The 24,888-nt window shown below is 36.4% G+C and overlaps 1 protein-coding gene across 1 annotated transcript in view; it reads right to left on the bottom strand.

Moving 5' to 3' along the window:
* Positions 1-501: 501 nt before the first annotated feature.
* LOC100375599 (fumarate hydratase, mitochondrial-like) overlaps positions 502-24,888 on the bottom strand; it is a gene marked incomplete at its 5' end in the record, with an annotated part of 28,257 nt that continues 3,870 nt past the window's right edge. Inside the window, 4 exons of the mRNA XM_085496160.1 lie at positions 502-2,705; positions 3,834-4,037; positions 4,404-4,484; positions 10,454-10,565. Coding sequence (XP_085352286.1) covers positions 2,278-2,705; positions 3,834-4,037; positions 4,404-4,484; positions 10,454-10,565 — 825 coding nt within the window. The remainder of the gene's footprint in view (positions 2,706-3,833; positions 4,038-4,403; positions 4,485-10,453; positions 10,566-24,888) is intronic.

The following is a 24,888-nucleotide window of genomic DNA, read 5'->3' as shown; positions in this document are numbered from 1 at the left end:
AAGAAATGCTCAGCGATGCAAAAGAAGGATAGATATTATTTTTCAGTATACACATCTCTGTTTATACAATCCTTCACATATTCTACTCCCAATTATTCCTGCGTAAAATGGAATAGCCTCTTTCCATGTTGACATTCTGAGTAAAATCACGTGATAGGTGTTACAATTGGCTGGAATTACCCCCATATGTGCAACCATTTTCCACCTTGGTATCACCCAACCCTGAAAACAAATTCTTAATACCATGCTGAAGCGTTTGGTAATAATGAAACAAACCCAGGTCCTGGTAATATACAAAGACCTCAATTAACAAAGAAGTCAAGTTATTAAAGGTTTAGTCAGATTTATGAATGCAGTGAATGAAAGTTTTCAGTTATCAGATTAAGGGAAATCACTTTATGATGAGTTGTACCTACATAGAGTACATATTAATTCATTTGTTTGCAGATGTTCCATGTATTATTTTAACATGAGTATTTTATAATTAAATAACAAGGACTGTGACATTTATGTCTCATTTATTTTCACAAATTACATATAGCACACATTAACATCACACTAGTTAAAAACACTAAAATGCATCTCTTAATTATTTTGTTAAAACAGCCTCTGGTTTCTTGTATTAAATAAAAAAAAATCTACACTGTACCCTAGGTAAAAAAGATACTGCTTTAACAGATAGGAATGTGATTTGCAAAAGTACATGTACTCACTCACTCACTGTATGGAAATGTATTAAAATCAATAGTGGTTGTTCCAGTCTGAATTACCAAGATCTCTGGCAAACACTCCCAAGAAGATCAGTATTAAAGGTTGATTGCCATAAGACCATGCATGTTCACATTTTGTATAAACAATGCATTCATCCACATGCATATACAAGTCCAAACATACATGGTTGCTATGATACGGTTATTTTTGAGAATATAAGTGAACATTGTAACAATTTTGATTTATGTCTCTATCAGCTATTAAATTTTCAAATTAAAATACATGAATTGTAAAGTTAAAATTTTAAGTAATCTTGTCTCTACTTTCCAAAATTAAATATATATAGGTATTTAATATATATACAAGTCATAATGTTATTTTAAAATATAATACTGGCAGAGTTCTGACAATAGCAGTAGTGTAGCTTTCCCAGAAACATAAAATACTACATATTATTAGTGTGAACGCAATATAATAAAACTACAAGTCAATTTTTTGTTGTTTAATTATTAAGTAAAGGCATTAAGAGTCAAGTCAAGGGAGTAGACTAAATTACCCACCCCAACAAGATATGGCTAATTAGGTGCAATATAATTTATAATTTGACTACGGTACATTCATATGTTAAAATATACCAGTGAGTAAGTGTAAAAGGCAGTATATACCAGTGAGTATGTGTAAAAGGCAGTATATACCAGTGAGTATGTGTCCCAGAATTAAAACATGCAAAAAAAGAAATTTTATATATGGTCATGACAATACTTGGAAATGTACTCATCTACTTCAAATGCATCAGTAATTAGATATTCTTAAAGGGCCACTAGCTGCATTTCTTATGAGAAAATTATGATAACATTGGAATACAAGGCTTATGCTGATAGCATGAAAATACTGGAAGATAAATATTTATTTTTTGTTTGAGAATATCTTCTATCTGGGACTGTTTATGTGTACATGGTGGTGCTCAGTATATATTATAGTGTGTACAAGTATGGCTCAGTATATATTTAAGCATGACTAATTCAGCTCTAATGAAAGACATAAATACCACTATAGCTGTATTGTAGACAAATTAGCATATTACATTATATCATTTAGGGAACTTGTAGTCTAATAAGAATTTTAGATTATTCAAAGTTAAACAATTGTACTATACAAATTGGCACCATGAGAAGTGCAGCTATAATGCGACTATAACACTGACATGTATGGGTGTACATCAGAAACACTCCTATCAATACCAAACACATGGCTGCATTTACCAAACCTAAACTGGTGCATCAAGTGAGGAGAAAGGGTGTCATGAAATGATCATATTCATCTCAATATGCAAACACAACAAACGTGCAAACACAACACTAAACATAGCTGTTTAGCCCCCAGTTATCTAATCATACATACCACTATCCCCCATGCCCCCCCCCCCCAATCCTTCTCCCATAGTTCCTGAGTCACTGCGGCCATGCCCTGAGTAAACCATAAAATCACTGATCTACAAATACGAAATGTGTTGAAGGAATAATTTGATATGACAGGTAAAGGAATGATTTGAATACTGATTTAAAATTATTTACTAGGACCAATCATTTTAATTGGTCGAACCCATTCATCAAACTGAGCCTCTGTAAGATGACCTAGTTTCAGTGCTGCCTCTTTTAATGTCGTCCCTTCCTTGTGTGCTGTTTTCGCAATAGCTGCTGCTTTGTCGTACCCAATGTAATGATTCAGACCAGTTACCAGCATAAGTGATTCTTTGAGATACCGGTTTATCTGAATATCATTTGGTAAGATGCCACGGATGCAGTTCTGTGTAAAGCAGACACTAACATCACCAAGCAGACGAACTGATTGCAATACATTGGCCACAATCATTGGTTTATATACATTCAGCTCTAAATGACCATTGCTAGCACCAATGGTTACTGCTGTTTGGTTTCCCATAACTTGTGCTGCTACCATGGTAACTGCCTCACACTGAGTTGGATTCACTTTACCTATAAAAAATGCAGGAGACAGTCGTTCTCATCAATTCAGAGATAAATCAACACTGTTTAATCATCACTTAGGTTAGCCTTGTGTAGGGTCACTTTGTCCATGCAATTGTGTCAAAAAGAATATTTTTGTGAGATTTAGTCATGTTTATGAGGTTATATTTAGACAGAAAAATGTTTAAAATCCCAGCAATTGTCGCTTTAAATATTCTGGGACAAGAAGAACAGAAGACCTGTAATCAGTTATCAGAGCAAATTATAATTCCTCTAGAAGAGCACTGCATAAAGCCAGGATGATAAAAGTTTTAGAATTTAACCAAAGAAAGCTTAGAAAGAACTCCTGTGTGCTGAAGGTATTGGAGACAAAGTACAATTAAGGAATACTGTATTTACTGTACATTTACAGTTAATATTTTCTATTACTTTTATTAGACCAAATACAGCATTTTAGAAATATAACTGCAAGCAATGAGCAGGGTGACTCCAAGTAGCTATTGTTTAACAATTATAAATATTTAACATACTAATTAGGTAATTAATTATGCATTATCTCAGACATCTATGTACCAAGTACCATTAACATCTGTTGAATAGTACACAAGAAACAAGTGAAAATGCCTAAAATTTGCTAATTAATATGCAAATTTGCTAATTAATATGCAGATTTGCTAATTAATATACACTGATTTCAACCAAAACATAATCATGTCTGCACATTATCCCAGAGCAACTACGTACCAAGTTTCATTAAAATCAGATTATTGGTGAGATATCAATGGAACAGACACAGGGATACACACACTGACTCACTAACTACAAAAGACTTCCATTGCGTGCTTCGCACACAGGAGTAAAAAAATGAAGTGGTAATTTTTTTTTATTTTAAAATGGCTTAGGAGAGATGGTAGATGCAGTAAACTTTTGATTGAAATGAATTGGATTGTTGCGTACTGATGAAACCGACTATTGCAATTTACTTAAAAAACATCCTAAGTGCAAGTTTTACTGGCATTGTGCCTAATGGTTAATATCTTAGGGGAAAACCCTGCCAGAGATCAAACTGATTATCTCTTCAAAACTCCCCGACCGACCGACCGACCAACCGACCGACTGACCGACTGACTGACTGACCTGGCATAATACTGCTTCCGGGTTCATTTTCTGGCAGGATCAATTCACCGATACCGCAGCGAGGTCCAGATCCCAGCAGTCTCACATCATTGGCTATTTTCATCAGGCTACAAGCAACAACATTCAACGCTCCATGTACCTCTAACAGTGCATCATGGGATGCCAAGGCTTCAAATTTATTTGGAGCTGTTATGAATGGTAAACCTATTGAAATGAAAATGCATTGATACGATATTAAATTTGTAGCAATCTTCAGAAAAGAAAGAAACCAAAGTTTGTCTTTAGCAATTAAAAGATGATTTCTTTTGCACAAACAACATTCCAAAAAAATTTCTAGATGAAAATGACCCAATTTGCTTAATATAAAGAAATCTTGGTGAGTTTGTTTGTTCAGTTCTGATTAAATTATACAAAAGGCATTGACTAGTTATGATCATGATATTTATTGATCAACCAATGTGTCATTTCAATATATGACAGCACATAAATACTGTTGCTTTGTTTAGAAAGCACACATGGCAAATATTATCATCATAATCACCAGATACTTTGCTTTGTACTGTATCTCACCTGTCAGTTCAGCTATTTTTGTCGCAACCTTCTCTGGGAAACCAATTCTTGTGTTTAGTCCAGTACCAACAGCAGTACCACCTATGTCAAAAAATTTTACATTTCATCTCAAGCTTGACAGTGACTGGACCAATAATTAACACTTGACTCAATCATGTATGGCTCAAGTTCAAGTTTAAGTTTAATTGTTCTGTGTGTTCTAAGCTTGTTTTTCTCGTTATAATTGCCACATGAATGAAATTTATACGTATATCATTGTATTTATTTATGTACGTGGTATTGTACCAGAGAACATTTTCAATTTGTTAACCTCTAGGTAATAAAAAATTCCAGTTAAAGATTAATTTTTTTGTAATGTTTAGAATCACTCATATAGCTATTGATTTAATCTCCTAACATTAGATATTTTAGGTATCATTTCAATACTACATAGAATTGTAGTATACATACACACAGCAGCAACTAATCTAGATCGTTGTATCAGTGCATATATCAAGACAACAAACAAGTCATTGTCAAGACAGAACATGATATGTAACATTAGATTGTATGTAAATTACACCTGGTATTTCACCCAACATTGAACTCAAACTACATATACTTTTTGTAATTGTACTATTTAGCTTCTACGTGTGGCTGTCAACTGATCAACCGATTGTCAAAACATTGTCAAATTTAAATGGCACCTAGAGTGGGCCTTAGCATTTTCTTCAGATGCTGGGCAGGTTAGGCCAATGAAGTAACCTGGAATGCTTTTGTTGGGTGTCAGCATCAAATTAAAATACTTAAAACAGCGACTAATTTACATAACTTCAAAAATCTGTTAGATCATTGGAAAAATCCATTTATTTTATCATTTATAAAGGTTTATAGTATGATATTAAATGATATTAAAGTTGCCGCATTCATTTAAGAACTATGGACAGTAGATGACTATATTGCATGTTACGCATGTTAGAATCTAACGTGTACTGTAGGTTTTCTATGATAATCTTCAAGACTGGTCTAACATGCAAACTTATTTAGCAAGGTAGATTGCAGGTTACAGTTAGACATGTTACATTGGGCAAGTTTGAAAACAGAGTTGTCAGGAGGTGGTTGAAAACCATTGTAACAGGGGCGCTTAATTAATCATACCATGCAAAAATAGGGTAAACAAAATTAATATATTTAATCAAAAATAATTGGCAATAGAAATTAAACATTAATTCAATGCTTAAAGTGCCTGTGAAATGGCTGCTATTTTCACGCCTAAAATTATCATTTGATACATAAATATTATTAATTTTTATGTTTCTAAGCATGAATTATTTTTTTTAAGTGAAAAAATGTGTTTTAAACTAAGCCTACGGCAACTTTATTTTTGTGTATTTTAAAACGAGGCTCCTCATTAGCTTCTTATTTGCATACAGAAATTCCCCTTGTGACGTCAGAAGGGGAAGTCGCATGGCAGCTTGCATTGCCGATACGTGTAAATAAGGCAAATTTCTTGTGCAGTTTTCTCGTCTTTGACTAAATTGTCACTTATGTACTTGTTCGTCGAGGAAGAATGGACCATAATGAACACATAGTATCAATTTTTGTTGCATGGGGTTGAGTTAGATGCGAAATATGTCCGTTCTGGTGTAGCTGGTCACCGTGATAGTCACCGACACCGGCGCACGTTTGGACATGCACTGTCGCTGGACAAAATAGAATTTGACGTCGGAATTATCTCGTTATTTAGCAGGTTACTAGGCACGTCACTACACTGTTTTATTTCATCGATCGAATTAAAATAAAAATAAAAGAGAACATATTTGACATTCTAAACATTAGACTATAGTGATCACTATAAAATAATTAAAAAAACGACAAATCACAGTTACTAAATAAATGACAGCCACATGGAAATAAATTGAGTTTTTGTTGAAATAGGTGAACGCGTCGGGTCACGACGAGGGCAAGTGCGTTAAAAGTGGCGTTTAAGTGGATAACAAAAATAATCGAGATCGACACACATACAGATAAATTCAGAGTGGATTCGAGTTAGCGTGATCCATGGCGTGATTGTCATAATTATTTCATAAATTATTACGCAGATCAAGATGCAAGCATGGAGGTAAAAAAGGAACAGAGGTGTGAATTCGACATTCAACACCAATCACCAAACAATTCAGAAACGTTTAGTCTTCGAAAATGAAAACAATTAGAAGTGTGTAAGGGCTGTGTAAATTCCTGTTTGTCCAATGCTTCGTTTTCGTGTCATTGTCAAAATTATTGCTACCTTTTACTTAACAGGGACTAAATGGTCTCTATAAAACGATAATCACGATCGCAAAAAAAGTCAACTCATTTGAAACATTTGCCGGACGTCTCTCTCTCTCTCTTCTAAAATCCGCCTCGGTGATCATGGGCTGGTCCGGAATCTATTTCTTTCAAAAGTGTTGCGCCAGGTTTACGTTAAGTGGCTTTCGTCCACTGATGTCGCACCTTCGGATCGATTAGAAACGTGTGAATACATACACTATGACTATACGTTTCACTGCAACTGCCCACAACACAACAACTAAAAACTCTCTCTCAAAAAAAATAAAATGTATATCGTTTAAAACTATAATGAATGACCAGTGTTATTACGGCGGGGGGTATGACTTCCTCTCACATTTTTGTCATTTGGTGGCGCACTTTCGGCGAGAGTCGGAAATCCGGAAACAGTCGACCGTTTCAGGAAAGGTGGGCGTGGCTACAACACGAGAAATATCCCAAATTTACTTGGATACGAGTAATCATTTTCAGCAAAAAAATCAATAACTGCCCATTTCAGTGGAACACAGATCTAAAATGGGAAACGTGAGGGTGGGCATTGCACAGGCACTTTAATGTGTTCACTCTGTAATACACTATGTCATAGTACCTCAAACTAATAGGGGGGACTCTGATTATGTACACTGCTGATTGCACAGATTGACTATCAACAATACAATAAATGTTCAACCTTCAATATTCCTTGTTTGTGATGTGCTTCGCTAGGACTGCCCTTATTATCACGTGTGTGTGTGTGCGTGTGTGCGTGTGCGTGTGCGTGTGTGCGCGTGCGCGTGTGCGTGTGTGTCATCTTAGCATTTGTTTTGGCTGGGCCAATTTTGTTCAAACCTGGCATGGAGGTCACACCTTCACTTTAGTTAGGTTGTAAAATCTGAACAAATTTCTGGCCCACTGCCATGGTAACAGCAAAGAAATATGTGAATACCTTGGTCCCCAAATGGATATCCTCCTACAAATCTTGGAGTAAAAACAATCTCATTCCAATCTGCTTAAGTGTGGGCCTAAAGTTACTATTTGTTTCGTTTGATATATTTTTTCGTTAGAGAAATTTGACCTTGAAGTTGGGGTAAATTTTCGCCAGGAACGGCTTTTTAACTTTTCTGTGATTTGGGGGGGGGGGGGGTTGGGGCTGGGTCAAACTTGACAGGTAGATCACACCTGAACTCTATAAAAGTGGACAAACAATGGTTAAACAAATAATTCTGTCCTACTATTACCATGGCAACACCCCAAGCGGGGTGGATCACCAATCAGCCTAACAGCTTTTGTTTTTGACTCCCATGTGCGAAGCACAAAATGGGAGTCTTTGCAGTTAGTGTGTATGTGTGTGTGTGTGTGTGTGTGTGTGTGTGTGTGTGTGTGTGTATGTGTGTGTATGTGTGTATGTGTGTCCGACTGTTCCACTGCTATCTCAAGAACCATACATCGGTTTTTGATGAACCTTGGTGCATAGATGCTCTGGGCCAATGCGCAGATTTGATTAGGTTTTGGTAAAAATCCATGCTCGTTAATTACCTAATTTGCATGATAATTAGCTAATTTTTAGCTGTTCTATGACTGTTCCACTGATATCTAAACAACCACTCATTGGATTTTGATGAAACTTTGTACATACATGCTCTGAACTAATTCTAGGTTATGATTAGTTTTTGGTAATAATCCGTGGATACTAATTACCTAATTTGCATAATGATTAGTCAATTTTCGGTTTTTCCACTGATATCTCAAGTACTAATCATCACATTTCAATGAAACTTGGTACATAGATGTCATATGACACTGCACAGACCTGATAGTTTTTATGATAATATCAGTACATATAATTACCTAATTTGCATAATTAATTAATTTTCAGCTTTGATATAAGTAGTGAGCATTACATTTCAATGAAACTTGGTACTTACATACTCAAGGACTATGCAGAGATTGATTGTTTCGGATAAATATTTGTGTATATTAATCACCTAATTTGCATAATTAGTTAATTTTCAGCTTTTCCACGGGTATCTCAAGTACTAATCATCGCATTTCAATGAAACTTGGTACATAGATCCTTTAGGACTATGCAGAGACCTGATTAGTTTCAGGGTAAATAATTGTGCATATTAATTACCTAATTTGCATAATTAATTTTCAGATTTTCTACTGATATCTAAAGTACTAATCATCACATTTCAATGAATCTAGAATTATGCAGAGACCCAATTAGTTTTTGGTAAATATTTGTGCATATAAATCACCTAATTTGCATAATTAACCAATTTACAACTTTCACACTGATATCTTGGGTACTAATCATCACATATCAATGAATGTTTATACATGGATGCTGTAGGACAATAGACAGACCTGGATAATTGTGGGTTAAAATCTGTACATATTAATTACCCAATTTGCATAATTAACCAATTTTAAGCTTTCACACTGATATCTAAAGTACTAATTTCCATTTTAATGAAACTTAGTACAAAGATGCTCTAGGACAATGTACAAACCTAATTAGTTTGAGGTAAAACTCTGTTCATATTATTTCCCTAATTAGCATAATAATTCATAGTTTTTTGGTTCTAATCACATTTCAATTAAACTTGGTACATAGAGTTTTTGTTACATTGCGCAGACCTCATTAGTTTTACAATCAAATCTGTTCATGTTAATTTTCTGATTTGCATAATTAGTTTTCAGCTAAGTAATTTCAAAATATATTTAATGTGTCTCCAATACTCTCAGCACATGGGAGTTCTTTCTAAGCTTTCTTTGATTTATGTTTGTCGGCAAGACGCAGCTTTCCATATAAAGACCAAATTAATCCATGAGTATGCAAAGAAAATAAAAGAAGTGAACACACATCTAAACATGCAAAATATGATAAAAAAGACCATTATTTGTGACTAGTGCTGTGGGAAAAAAAGAACATACAGAACCAAAAAAAATCACTGCATTATTAATTATGGGAGGGAAGGACAGGACAGGACAGGACAGTAGGAATTTGTGTCACATTGTCACATCATCTTAGACCTATGCAAGTTAGTCAGTTCATCACAAGTATGTTATTTCATGGTTTGATCGGAGGCATCAGTATGGTTGTAAAACATGGATAAGCAGTTCAAAATTGTAAATTATTTATTTGCATATTCCCAGTATTTCTTCAGTAGTTTTGTTTGTTTGTATCATTCTTCTCGTCATTTCTGTCAGGGTTATTTTGGGGAATTAATACAGAATCATGTGAGTAAACTTTCTATAGCAAAATTTAAACATGCCAATTGACACATGAAATCTGTACAATTGCAGTGAAGCTGAAAACAAATTTTAATTCAATTTTTTGACTATGCTGGACCATGAAGTAAATAAATGTAAACAAATTTGAATATATAATTGTTGTGTGTTTTTACCCAAGGTTGCTGGATACATAAATTAACAATAGAAATTATATAATAAGGAAAAATGTGACACCTGTCTAACATTCAATGATTTTCTGCCATGAGAACATGAGGCATATCATGTCATATCATGTTATGTTATGTTATTCAGGTAAGAGGGACCAGAATTGCTAGTAACATACATTAGCTTCAACTACAATGTACTACACATTTCATAGAGAAACGTTAATTTCTATTTTATATCATATTCCGTGAGTATGATATAGCTCTTGGGTTTGAATAACAGTTATTTGAACTTTTCAACATTTTTATAAACAGAACAATTTGTAGGTGATAAAATCTTGAATATAGAATGAAATATACCTGCTGCTAACTGATATAGTCTGGGTAAAGTTGCTTGTACTCTTTGTATACCATTTGATATCTGAGTTACATATCCACTAAGTTCTTGTCCAAGTGTCAGTGGTACAGCATCCTATTCAATATAATCACAAACCATATATATTAATTTCAGCTCTATGTTCTGCATTATTAAAAATCTTGATCAAAAAATTCACCAATTTATGATTAAAAGATAGTCAAGTAAGGACACAAGAATATATGTTACCTCTATATTTTACCTTGCCGTTTATTCGGTGTTATTTGCTTACTTTACTTCCTATGTCGACAGCAACTATGAGTTTAAAAATTATTTCTCAGTACTTATTCACTGTTAAAATGCTGTACCATTACTTTCACCATCCTACTACAGCCAGATCTGAAGGCCTTTGCCGCATTCTGGCCATGCTGTGTGGCGCGTATCGCGTGGACGGGTTTCACGTTCTCTGCACGTAATAAGCTCGGTTATTAAGCATCCTTTATTGGGGATGCCCGGTGGCCGAGGGGAAGACGTGTAGTGGCGTGAAGCTAGGCGATTAGGTGCCGTACGCGAGCGCCGGTTCGAGTCACGCACGCAGTACGTATTTACTATATTAGACATAGTCTTTACCTTGCCGTTTATTCGGTGTTATTTGCTTACTTTACTTCCTATGTCGACAGCAACTATGAGTTTAAAAATTATTTCTCAGTACTTATTCACTGTTAAAATGCTGTACCATTACTTTCACCATCCTACTACAGCCAGATCTGAAGGCCTTTGCCGCATTCTGGCCATGCTGTGTGGCGCGTATCGCGTGGACGGGTTTCACGTTCTCTGCACGTAATAAGCTCGGTTATTAAGCATCCTTTATTGGGGATGCCCGGTGGCCGAGGGGAAGACGTGTAGTGGCGTGAAGCTAGGCGATTAGGTGCCGTACGCGAGCGCCGGTTCGAGTCACGCACGCAGTACGTATTTACTATATTAGACATAGTCTTTACCTTGCCGTTTATTCGGTGTTATTTGCTTACTTTACTTCCTATGTCGACAGCAACTATGAGTTTAAAAATTATTTCTCAGTACTTATTCACTGTTAAAATGCTGTACCATTACTTTCACCATCCTACTACAGCCAGATCTGAAGGCCTTTGCCGCATTCTGGCCATGCTGTGTGGCGCGTATCGCGTGGACGGGTTTCACGTTCTCTGCACGTAATAAGCTCGGTTATTAAGCATCCTTTATTGGGGATGCCCGGTGGCCGAGGGGAAGACGTGTAGTGGCGTGAAGCTAGGCGATTAGGTGCCGTACGCGAGCGCCGGTTCGAGTCACGCACGCAGTACGTATTTACTATATTAGACATAGTCTTTACCTTGCCGTTTATTCGGTGTTATTTGCTTACTTTACTTCCTATGTCGACAGCAACTATGAGGTCTGTGTTGAGGAGGATAGTGTATTATAGACCTCCAGTACAGTCGCAGTAATCCACCTGGAGATGGAAGTCCGCTTATCCTGTTTGTCAGGGCCGTAACACAAAAACATGTGTTTGGTTCCCCGTCTGGAAAACTCAGCGCTCGGACCGGGCAGAGAAGCAATTCCTCCTGATCCTCCAGACCGACAATATTTGCAAGGTGGGGGATGACGATCGGGTGAGGATCATGTCCTGGGATTTGGTTGTAGGCGAGAAACCTGATTCGTGTCTTTAGCACAACTTGATTGTCCATAACGGCGGTACATCATCCGAGAAGGACAATGCCCCCCAGCTCTGGCCGACACCTACCCGAGGTGAGGACCAGTAGAAAGACTATTTTCCACGTCAAAAATTTGAGTGGTGCTTGATCGGAGAGGCTCAAAAGGCAATCTGCTTAGAGCGGACAACACAGCTGACAAGTCCCAGTTGGGCGGTTCCCTTGTATGGGGTCTCAGCGTCTGGAAAGCAGTAAATAGTCTCCTAATAATAGGACAATCGGTTAGTCTTGTTCCCGTACGTTTGAATGGTGGGGGACAAGGCCGACCTGTAGCCAACGATCGCTGCGTAGAACAAACCCACTTCGTCAAACAGGTGGACGAAGAAGCCTGCTACCTGGCCAATAGAGGGATGGTATCGATCAATCTCCCTTCCGCTACACTAACCAGTGTATGCTCACAACCTAGAAATATAGGCTGCATTGGTGGAATCCCAGTTCGCCCTGGCCAGGACGTTGGCAGCCCGCTCAGATAAAGTTTTCGTATGTGCGGGTCTAATGAAAGCCTCTATGCGTGTAAGTGATACCCGCTGGGCTCATGGTAGTGCGCCGTCTGGTTGGGACGGCAGGTCCGGTAAGTCCCGAAGCAATGCTGGTGTTTCAACTATCGTTTCCGACAGAAGTGGAAACAAGGCCCTGTTTGGCCAATTGCGTGCGACCAATGATAATATGCAGGTGTGCACCTGTCAAAGTCTTCTTCGGTGCACAGTGGACTAGCGGGAAGGGAGGAAAGGCGTACACAACTAAGTGGGTCCGCGGGGTAGCAAAGCGACCCTAGCCAAGACTCCTGGAGTCAGCAGGAGTGTTACGTACACCGCCTGAAAAAACAGACTGTGAGGATGCCCTCCGATCAGCGAGGGAGACCGAGAAAAATATCGGTACCTCCACCGTCGGGCCTCTTACTCGACATCCCGGTACACGAAGTACCGGTAGCCGAGCATGAGGACTTTCCACTCATGCAAAACATGCAACTCACTTTAACCGATTTGTTTACTGGACGCGCGACCTTGCTGTGACGCAGTCAGTCTCAGCGATTTTGATGGCTCTGAAAGAAAATCTCAGGCCTCAGAACTCCAGGAAAAAAAACACACTTTCACGCAAAAACCCCGAACCCCGCACGTAGCTACGACAAAGTATCTCGGATGCGGGTTCTATGCTGGTAAATTCTGAATATAACCACTGCACGGTCGACTCAAAACACGAGGAGACCGGACAGAAAACGGCAGCGAGCCCTGGTGCTGTCATTACATCTATACATGTATATTGCTAAATACATTGTAAATAAAAGACGACATGCATGAGGGAAATGAATTACAGTTGTAAAAGGTGCCGCCCTGATGACCAACTGGTTACGTAGTGGCGCCGGGTTTTAATTTCTTTGTTGTGAAAAATACTACACACAAAGGGGAAAACGACACGAGGGTAAAAATGACAAGGAAAACCCTTTTTATCCTTTCCTAAGGATTTTATGCGTCTAATAAAAAATAAAATAAAAAATATCCTACCAGCTACAATGTCGGATGCCGTGCAGCGGCAACAACCCAAGCTATAAACCCGGACAGGAAAAAAAAAAAAGCAGGCGATCCAGCAGAGCTCACTAGATTTCATCTCCACTCGAGGCGGAGAAAAAAATCAGAGTGATTAACGGCTACCTATGGCACTGCCATGTGGCCTCAGTCATGTGGGTTCGTGACGTAAGGGGTAAAAGAATCTTGAGGTCATGGGGCTTCCCCTGACCTAGATTCTATCTCTCCGTCACCGTCAGAATCGCTGATTAATGCCTACAGTTCAAAATAGTCATTTTGACTGACCGGAGTCTATGGTGGGTAATTGAACGTAGTGAATTTAATATGAACAAATTTTAACCCAAAATTAATCAGGCCTGTCTATTGTTCTAGAGCATTTATGTACCAAATTTTATTTAAATGTAATGATCAGTAATTGAGATATCAGTTTTAATTAATTATGTTAATTAGGTAATTAATCAGCATAAATATTTACCAAAAACTAATTGGGTCTCTGCATAGTTCTAGATTCATTGAAATGTGATGATGAGTACTCTAAAAGTTTCATTAAAATCCAATTCGTGGTTCTTTATATATCAGTGGAACATTCATAGAAACAATTAACTAATTATGCAAATTAGGTAATTAATATCCACAATTATTTACCCTAAAACTAATCAGGTCTCTGCATAGTCCTAGAAGATCTATGTGGCAAGTATCATTGAAATATAATGATTAGTACTCGAGATATCAGGCAAAAAGCTAAAAATCAAAGAAAGCTTAGAAAGAACTCCCATGTGCTGAGAGTATTGGAGACACATTAAATATAATTCGAAATTACTTAGCTGAAAACTAATTATGCAAATCAGAAAATTAATATGACCAGATTTGAGTGTAAAACTAATGAGGTCTGCGCAATGTAACAGAAAATCTATGTCTCCAAGTTTAATTGAAATGTGATTAGAACCAAAAAATTATGAATTATTATGCTTATTAGGGAATTAAGGTAGCGAGATAGTTTTTTGGCATGGAAAATGTAAACATCTATAATCGGAGTAAATTTTACAAGAACCTATACAATCTATATATGTTTGGAAAGCCCTTGACTTGTACTTTTCTATTATTAATATTTTGTGAACACTGTGTTTGTTTTAGCGTCACGTGATTCTGAAAATCGGCGCGGCTGATAATTAACTAACGTGAATACATTTTTAAATGTCAGCTCTACGGTCATGCATGCGGCCAAAAACTTTACACTGTTTTGAAGCAAAGGTCATGAAGTTTAAATCCGTATTTCTATTTTTTAAATTAACTTTTTTTTTCCTCTCCGAAAATGGAAAATTTCAAGCACGTTTTTTGGTGTTGAAGTTAGTGTATACCGGTGGTTTGCGCGAGGTTTGTGAAGATACGCGATAGAATTTCGCAAAAATGTAAATACGGATACGAAGCCAACATATTCGAGAGTACGGAAAGCCAAACGGCGACATCGTAGCGCTACTCACTGAAACGCCATTTAAAATTAGGTCAACGGCAATTGCCAGAAATCGAACACCGAGAAATCGGCACTTTTATGATTTTAAACTTCAATCAAGGTTAACTCCCGTTTTAGCAGCAACAATTATATAGGTTGGCAGTAAATAAATTACCTTGAAGGTTGTTTTCAGAAAAAAATCATGATTCGACATTTATGTCTGTGAAAAAACTGTATTTTTACCGTTTTCTTTCACGCTATGGAGTTTTGACACGGTCTGTGCTGATAATGAACGGTGACGTCATTCATTACAGCTGGGATTATGCAAAGTGGGCGGTTCTGTTTGCAGGTAGCAAACAACACAAATACTACACTGGGCTGTTGAAGTGTTTGTCAACATAGCGTATTTATGTTTAGGCCGTTTTATTTGCAAACTTATTTTCTTGAGTATTCCACAAGTTTCAAAGTCTTTTAGAGACACAAGAACACTTTCCGACAATAATTATCAGACTCCCGCGAGCAAACTTGCGCAGATTACGGTAGAATAAGAAAATGGAATGACGGCTGTGGGGTAAGTTTTTTCATGTGTGGAATTGGAAGAAATGCAGAGTAAATTTTCAACACGAAAATATTGTAAATCATCATCCGACGAGACCGTTTTTGTTGGACTTGTTATTTTCGGGAGGGACCTTTTGTAGTGTTCGTGCAAGTTTAGTTTTCATTTTACCTGAATAAGCCTAAAGCGATTTTCAGACAAATTCGAAGGAAACTCTGCCCCTCCTTACCAAAGTGTTCGTCTTACAGCACATTTACATGCACTCTTTTTGCAGGTACGTCGGACTTTGGTTTGATTTTATTTTAAGATAGTAACAACCACCATCAGCTAAATAATTGTGCTGCATCAAGTTTTAAACTTGCCACTTTATCGTGAAGATTCTGGCGATCTCGGCAAAGGAAGCTACCGTAGTGTGGCTCCCCAACAGCAAGTGTATTGCGGATAACTCTTTTTTCTCATGATGATAACAGTGATCAGTGATTGACGACTCTTTCAACGTAATTCGACCAATGAAAATGCAGTGTTCTAAAATATTGACAGACACTAAACAACCCCACGTGGTTTCTTGTTACGGCTATGACGGGGCTTCAAAGTGTCTTTTTGTCGTCTTTTTGTTGCTTTAACCGGACTTTTCTGGTCTGTCTATAATTCACACTTACGCATTGAATACGTCGTACTATCTTGGGAAACATCCTTTACCATTGTGAGTACCGCCGTTGAGGAAACGAAAACTGCTGTGAATGACGGTGGAGTCAATGAAAGTAAATTACTGAACAGCAAACTTCAAGAGGTGTTAGCTGGGGAAGCTAACTGTGGAGAAGAAGATGGCGAATTTGACTTTTTAGACGAAGACAGTTTGAAGGTGAAGATATCACAGATGCCCTTCAAGTATTTGTGAATGACGCTGACGAATCCGACGTTGGGGGCTTTTAGTTTTACAGCCAAAACAAAGTCAGCTTGGACTTTCAGTTGGGAGACGTGACCCCAAAAACAACGCAGCGAGTGATACATTTCGAAGACAAAAATACAAAACAATCGCAATCAAAGACGCCGACCACGCGCGTTAGAAATAAATAGAACACGCTGTTTCACTGGCTTCTTTCACTCACGCAATATAATTATGCTATTTCCAAACGCTTATATTGGTCACTGTAAAAGTGGATATATTCAAACCAGCCATCAAATTAAAAATTCGGATCTCGTTGAATGTCAATCAACACGGAACTCGGTAAGGGTCAAGGCCCCCTGATCTGATCCTAAAAAGCATATAATGTATCAAACAGAAATAAAAAAAAATAAAAAATCTCCAACTGTGACATTGTACTTTTATTTTGACAACAGATTTATTAAAATAACATTTAGAACATAAATTTGTCTTCCCAAAATATTTTTAAAAAAATCTTAAAAAATACCAAACTGCCGTTAAACGGCCCGGGCGAATTTATGGCAAAATTCGGTAACATGTGATACACTCATGTACTATTTTGTTTATACAAAATTTGTTGTGTTTCGAAAGTGTTTTTTGTTTTTGTTTTTGCTGTACAGCTTCCTCCTCTTGAAACGAAGCAGTGCACATATCTTATCAGCTGTGTGTAAACTACAAACAGATATCTTATCAGTTGTTTGTAAATAGCTTAGCCCCAGTTCAGTTATGTTTGTTAACCATGAATATTAATGAGAAGCACTCATGGGGTGTACACTGGATAAACAAAAAACTTGGGTATTTGTTTGCCCACAAGGAAAAAACCAGTTTACTTGTACAAGATATTATTTTTTCAATAAAATAAATACACTAATGTATGTGGCATGCCTTATGGAGCTATGCTTGTGATTTTCAAAAAAAAATGTGAAAAGTGCCCAAAAAACTATTCCGCTACCTTAATATGAACAGATTTTTACCCCAAACTAATTAGGTTTGTACATTGTCCTAGAGCATCTTTGTACTAAGTTTCATTGAAATGGAATAATTAGTACCGTGAAAAATTTCGACCCCTCTAAAAATTCGATTGGCTATTTATTTGCCGGGTTTCGGTGTTTTATTTACCTCCAAATTTTCGACTCCACTAAAAATTGCCGACTCATTCTTATTCGAAAATTGCGACCAGTTTTAGTTTTCCCCCAAACGAAAAAAAAACCCGATGTGAGCGTTCAAACGGGACCTTCCTCGAAGGCATGAATCCGGGTTTCTGATTGACTGAGAGATTTTTATTTTATTGGTAACGAAAATATATTCTAAATAAACGAAGTTTCAAATAAAAACGAACACAAAAATCTCGGCATGCTGCGTTTCTGAATTGCTGATTATTACTGTACTCAGTAGTGATTATAATAATGTACACAAAATAAATTTGTTGAATGGTTATGAAATACAAATAAAAGTCAACTAAGTTTCATCGTAAGCGAATGATTCCGGTCTCGTATAAACGTTTGATGCTGTAGGATATCCGCCATGTTCTCTTAGGTCAAATAGGTCAAATCGCTATTTAACCAATCAAAAAGCTGGATGATGCCAACGTGTTCAAATTACCATAGCTTATTTAAATATGTTAATGTTATTGAACGCAATGCGAAGAGATTGATGTTGTAGTACGATATTTTGGCTTGGATTTTGATGCGAAAACGGCATGATTTTTTTTTAAATAAAAAAATTAGTTGTTTTTAAAAAATAAACTGGTCATCTGAAGAATAATTTAACATTGTTCACAGTGATAACAGCTCATTTTCGAAAGGAAGCTTACCCGCTCACGCTAGTCACGATAAAAATCATACACGTGTACTCTTGAATAGACAGACGTCAATGACTACGGTAAAACTTAGACTCTATTTTAGCCGGCAGGATTGATTGAAATGTCCGAAAAATGACGCCAAAATACACCTTAAAAGTCCCATTTTATTTTCTTAAATCCCATTTTATTTTTTAATCCAAGGGCGAATTTACGGCAGAATTTGGTCCCTCAAATAAGGGACACGTGAGCTTTGATTCTAACCGGATACATTGCACTGGGTCGGGGAGATAGTTTGCTAAACTTCCATGTATCTTTTGTCCAATGGGTACCTGTACTTCGAACATTCGCAAGTTTTCCTAGGTAGTGCGAGACAGCTTTGTCTTTTGACCTATTAGTTTTGTGCTGACCTCTTCTCCGCGTCTTGATGTTTTGTTTTGCTTGTCATAATACTCACTGATTGATGACTTTGTTTAGATTTTGAGTTACAACTCGGCCACGACTCTAAAAACATGTCACATTTCTAACGCCAATTATTTAAAACCGGTCAAAATTTTGGAGTTTTTACGGTACTTTAGATATCAGTGTGAAAGCTTAAAATTGGTTAATTATGCAAATTAGGTAATTAATATGTACAGATTGCAACCCACAATTATTCAGGTCTGTCTATTGTCCTACAGCATCCATGTACATTCATTGATATGTGATGTATAGTACCTGAGATATCAGTGTGAAAGTTGGTTAATTATGCAAATTAGGTGATTAATATGCACAAATATTTACCGGAAACTAATTTAGTCTGCATAATTCTAGATTCATTGAAATGTAAATGATTAGTACTTTAGATATCAGTAGAAAAGCTGAAAATTAATTATGCAAATTAGGTAATTAATATGCACAATTATTTACCCTAAAACTAATCAGGTCTCTGCATAGTCCTAAAGAATCTATGTACCAAGTTTCATTGAAATGCGATGATTAGTACTTGAGATACCCATGGAAAAGCTGAAAATTAACTAATTATGCAAATTAGGTGATTAATATGCACAAATATTTATCGAAAACAATCAATCTCTGCATAGTCCTTGAGTATGTAAGTACCAAGTTTCATTGAAATGTAATGCTAACTACTTATATCAAATGCTGAAAATTACTTAATTATGCAAATTAGGTAATTAATATGTACTGATATTACCATAAAAACTATCAGGTCTGTGCAGTGTCGTATGACATCTATGTACCAAGTTTCATTTGAAATGTGATGATTAGTACTTGAGATATCAGTGGAAAAACCGAAAATTGACTAATCATTATGCAAATTAGGTAATTAGTATCCACGGATTATTACCAAAAACTAATCAAAACCTAGCATTAGTTCAGAGCATCTATGTACCAAGTTTCATCAAAATCCAATGAGTGGTTGTTTAGATATCAGTGGAACAGTCATGGAACCACTAAAAAATAGCTAATTATCATGTAAATTAGGTAATTAATATGCACGGATTTTTACCAAAAATTAATCAAATCTGCGCATATGTTCAGAGCATCTATGTACCAAGTTTCATCAAAATCCAATGAGTGGTTCTTTAGATATCAGTGGAACAGTCATAGAACAGCTAAAAATTAGCTAATTATCATGCAAATTAGGTAATTAACGAGCATGGATTTTTACCAAAACCTAATCAAATCTGCGCATTGGCCCAGAGCATCTATGCACCAAGTTTCATCAAAAACCGATGTATGGTTCTTGAGATAGCAGTGGAACAGTCGGACACACATACACACACACATACACACATACACACATACACACATACACACATACAGACACACTAACTGCAAAGACTCCCATTTTGTGCTTCGCACATGGGAGTCAATTAAGTAATTATGCTAATAAGGTAATTAACATATACAAATATTTACCCAAAAACTAATCAGAGGTCTGCACAGTCTTTAAGTAACTATGTACCAAGTATTACTACTTGAAATATCAAAAGCTGAAAATTAATTAATTATGCAAGATATAAAGTAATTAATATGTACTGATATTACCCTAAAAACTATCAGATCTGTGCAGTGTCCTATGACATCTATGTACCAAGTTTCATTGAAATGTGATGATTACTACTTGAAATATCAAAAGCTGAAAATTAATTAATTATGCAAATTAAGTAATTAATATGTACTGATATTACCCTAAAAACTATCAGGTCTGTGCAGTGTCCTATGACATCTATGTACCATGTTCCATTGAAATGTGATGATAACTACTTGAAATATCAAAAGCTGAAAATTTATTAATTATGCAAATTAGGTAATTAATATGTACTGATAATACCCTGAAAACTATCAGGTTTGTGCAGTGTCCTATGGTATCTATGTACCAAGTTTTATTGAAATGTGATGATTAGTACTTGAGATATCAGTGGAAAAACCGAAAATTTATTAATCATTATGTAAATTAGGTAATTAATATCGCACAGATTTTTACCCAAAACTAATCAAATCTGTGCACTAGTTTGGAGCATCTATGTGCCAAGTTTCATCAAAATCCAATGAGTGGTTCTTTAGATATCAGTGGTGCAGTCATGGAACAGCTAAAAATCAGCTAATTATCATGCAAATTAGGTAATTAATATGCATGGATTTTTACCAAAACCTTGTCAAATCTGCGCATTGGCCCAGAGCATTTATGCACAAAGTTTCATCAAAAGACAATGTATGGTTCTTGAGATATCAATGGAAAAGACACACACACAACACAGACAGACACACTAACTGCAAAAACTCCCTTTTTGTGCTTCGCACAAATACTCAAAAAATACTCATGTTAAATACTCATGTTAAATAATACATGGAACATCTGCAAACATCTGCAAACAGTTGAATTAATATGTACTCTATGTGGGTACAACTCATCATAAAGTGATTTCCCTAAATCTAGTATTGTAGTGATAACTGAAAACTTCCACTGACCCATGTCCAAAATCTCAGAGTACACATGTGCAACCAAACTATGTCTCATACATGTATACATGCTCAAGAAACTGCATTCATAAATCTGAGTAAACCTTGATGAACAACTTGACTTCTTTGTTAATTCAGGTCTTTGTATATTACCAGGACCTGCGTTTGTTTCTGTATCACCACTATAATTTCCATCAAAATGTAGCCCTGACACCACTCTACAGTTTCCACTGAGATTGGTAATGGTACGACCCATTTATTTTATATTTAGACCACATGTGTCAATGTGCCTGGCCAAAATTTGTGACCCGGTATGGCTCTTTATAATGGAATGCAATTTTTACAGTTTGAAGATATATTATACATCAACATTTCTGACCACTTTTTTCAAGATTTCAGCATTAATTTTTTATGAAACAAAACAAAAACCAGACTGTGGTCCATTTCTGTCACTGATTCAGATCAAAGTCATGAAACCACTGAAAACCCTAGCATTACAATCTAAGCTAATTATTTATTCATGCTCAGTTGTTCTCTCAGTGTTGTAGGGAGGTAATTTTGAATGAAAATCATGAAAAAGACCCACTTAGGATTTTCAGATCTGGGAAAAAAATTACGTGCATCTTCAACAGAGACTTGTTCATCAACCTGCCAAGTTTCTGTGATATCTGCTGCAGAATTTCTGAGAAAATGTTAGAGATGTCACGACTGGAAAACGGAAACAAGAAACTATACTATCCCTTTTCAGGCTGCACCTGGAACGGGGGACTAATTACACGGGGACTAATTACACGGGGACTAATTACACTATTTAAGTAGAAATCCAGATAACAATACACACAATGAATGTGCACTTTATTGGAGGTGTACTTCTAATCTCGGACCACAAAAAAGACAGACTGGCAACACAGCCCTATCCATTCAACCTATGTGTGTGCCTTAAGTTTAATCTCATTGTGAGTATGAACTTTCTGTTAAATTGGTGAAATTAGAGATGAGGTAAATTAGATATGCAATGAAACGTGGAAAATCAGCCTAACACACACAGTTTACAAGAAATTGCATGCAACTGCAAGATTCATGTACAATTAGTACAATCTGCTTTTCTGAAAACTATGTTGCTATGAAAAAAATATTCATCTAAACTAGAGAATCAAAGATATCATCCTGAAATAAAAAAAATCTAAAAAAAATGTAAAAAGTTTACGACAGAATCAGGGGTACCAATGAAAGTGTAGCTTTTTAATGAAAATCACAGCTTTGACACCGTGCAGCATAGCTTGGTCAGGAAAAGCTTAGCTGCAGGAATGAAATCCGCTAGTTTTGACATCGAGAACTCAAGCTTTGAACATATTTTGATGTTGAGGGCGTACACAACATGGCTGCCTCCAAGTTATGCTGTGTAATATGCCGCAATCAGTGAAGTTCAGACTCAATATCATTTCTAGAAAGTTTCAGCCACCATTTTACGAAACTTGCAGAGAAATCTGCAAGTTTTTACACAGTGCTCTTTGAAACATTCACATTTTATAAATCGTTCACAGTTAACAGATTGGCAGCTCTATTGTTTCTGTTCCAGTAAAGACAATGAAACCTTACAAAGCCATTTACTTAGGATAGACCTGAATAATGACCCCCTGAAAATTTCATTGAAAACAAATGAACCGTCTAAAAGTTAAATAGTTTTAAAGTTGAAATTTTGAGTAAAAAATGAAACTGAGATAATCTCCATTACGTAAAAAAAAAGTTTAAAAACGAATCATTCGCTTCATATGTGTAACAGAAACTCCTAGAAATACACCATACACCGTAATTTGCTGATGTTAAATCGTCAGGTAAAAAAATAAAATAAAAATATTTACAATTCGAAGGAAACAGACGAAAAATCGTCCGCGAAGTCTCAACCGTGTTATCAATTCCACTGAGGGAGGGACACAATGGATTACGTAAAGCCGATAAGATATTCATACAGATATAAACATAGCGATCGCCATTGGGTGGGTTGAGTCTAAATTTACCTTACCTCAAACCACAGTCACTCTACTAGGAGTAGAGTGACTGTGCTCAAACCTTTAAAAAAATACTTTGTATGACTCAGTTTTCGTGGACCGTGCGAAGTTAGACGACCTGGTTGAAATGGGCCCTAATATTTTACTACACAACGGCTATTCTCAGTTTTTACTACTCAATCACCCAAACGTCGGTGAAACAAATTTGAAATGAAGTCACATTGGAAGGGGAACTATTGTATCGATGCAAATTAAACGAACACTGACCTCTGGAAATACCTCATTCATAGAGTTCCTTAGTACCAGAGGTCGCCGATCACGGCCATACATTGTAGTTTGCGATATCGCTACGGTGCATGCTAGCTGACAAGGGGGTTTCCGATTAAGGTAACCAAGATGGCATCGCAGAGTGCATGATTTTTCCGCGGTGTTTAAAAACAGTATCTCATTGCCTGATTTTTCGGTAATTTCCAGGGTATTTTTTTAATTTTTAATTAACCGAGCATTTTATGTTTGTGTATTTTGACACTGAAAAGTTAGTTATCGATGACAGCAACAGCTGTGTTGTTTGTCAATTGCATCGCAACTCTATCAGCACGATAATCGTTACAGCGAAACGAAAAATGTTTACTTCAGTGTTAAAATGCCGTTGGAGTAAAAATGTGTGGAAACATTTTTTTAGTGTCACCCACAATGCGAAAAAGCTTGAAATCTATACACCAAGAAAACAAAAGAAATTGTGGCCTTGTTTTGCGCGAAAATTAAATCGCCCTATCGATGCTACCATCTACATGACAATAAATGAAAAATCAATTTATTTAAGGGTAAAAAAAATTACTTATCAGTTACAAGTGTATGTTTTAATTCATTCCGCTTGCATGCTGGAAGCGTCTACATCTTGTCTGTTTTGTAGTTTGCTAGTTGATCGCGCTTGAGGCAAGTAAACAGAGAGCCAGGACAGGAAGTCCCACACGGCTGCTCCGTAACTGAGGCCAGCAATCATTTGCATATACTGGTAACATCAACAGTGACTTGTCAATCAAAGAGCAACGCAACGCAAACAAACTTTCGAAACTCGGTTCCCTATATTATAAAATTGATTTTTGAGTATGTTCCAACAATGACAATGCTCCAATATTTTAACACTAATTAGCCAAGACTGTCTGGGTAAGAAAAAGCAAAAAAAAAAAAAAAATTCACGAACCTGCATCTCTACCTTAATGTAGCCAAGGTTTTACTAAACTAAACTAAATTTACAAAAGATGAAATCATTAAAACACTACTGTTGGATTAAAAGAAACATTAAAAAAGAAAATTACATAATGGATCCTTATGATCATCATGGTATCTCCCTTGTCTTTAAAACTAGGTCAAACTCTTTAGATCTTGAAGGTAACAAAATGGGATGGAAAAATTACAGGGGTAATGGAATTTGTGGAGTCTGCAATCAGGGCAAAGAAGACATTTACC

This window comes from Saccoglossus kowalevskii, chromosome 2 (assembly GCF_978046115.1).
Source record: "Saccoglossus kowalevskii chromosome 2, keSacKowa6.1, whole genome shotgun sequence".
NCBI classification, from domain to species: Eukaryota; Metazoa; Hemichordata; class Enteropneusta; family Harrimaniidae; genus Saccoglossus; species Saccoglossus kowalevskii.
The sequence above is the reverse complement of the archived record's forward strand: the minus strand, read 5'-3'. Positions and strand labels throughout refer to the sequence as shown.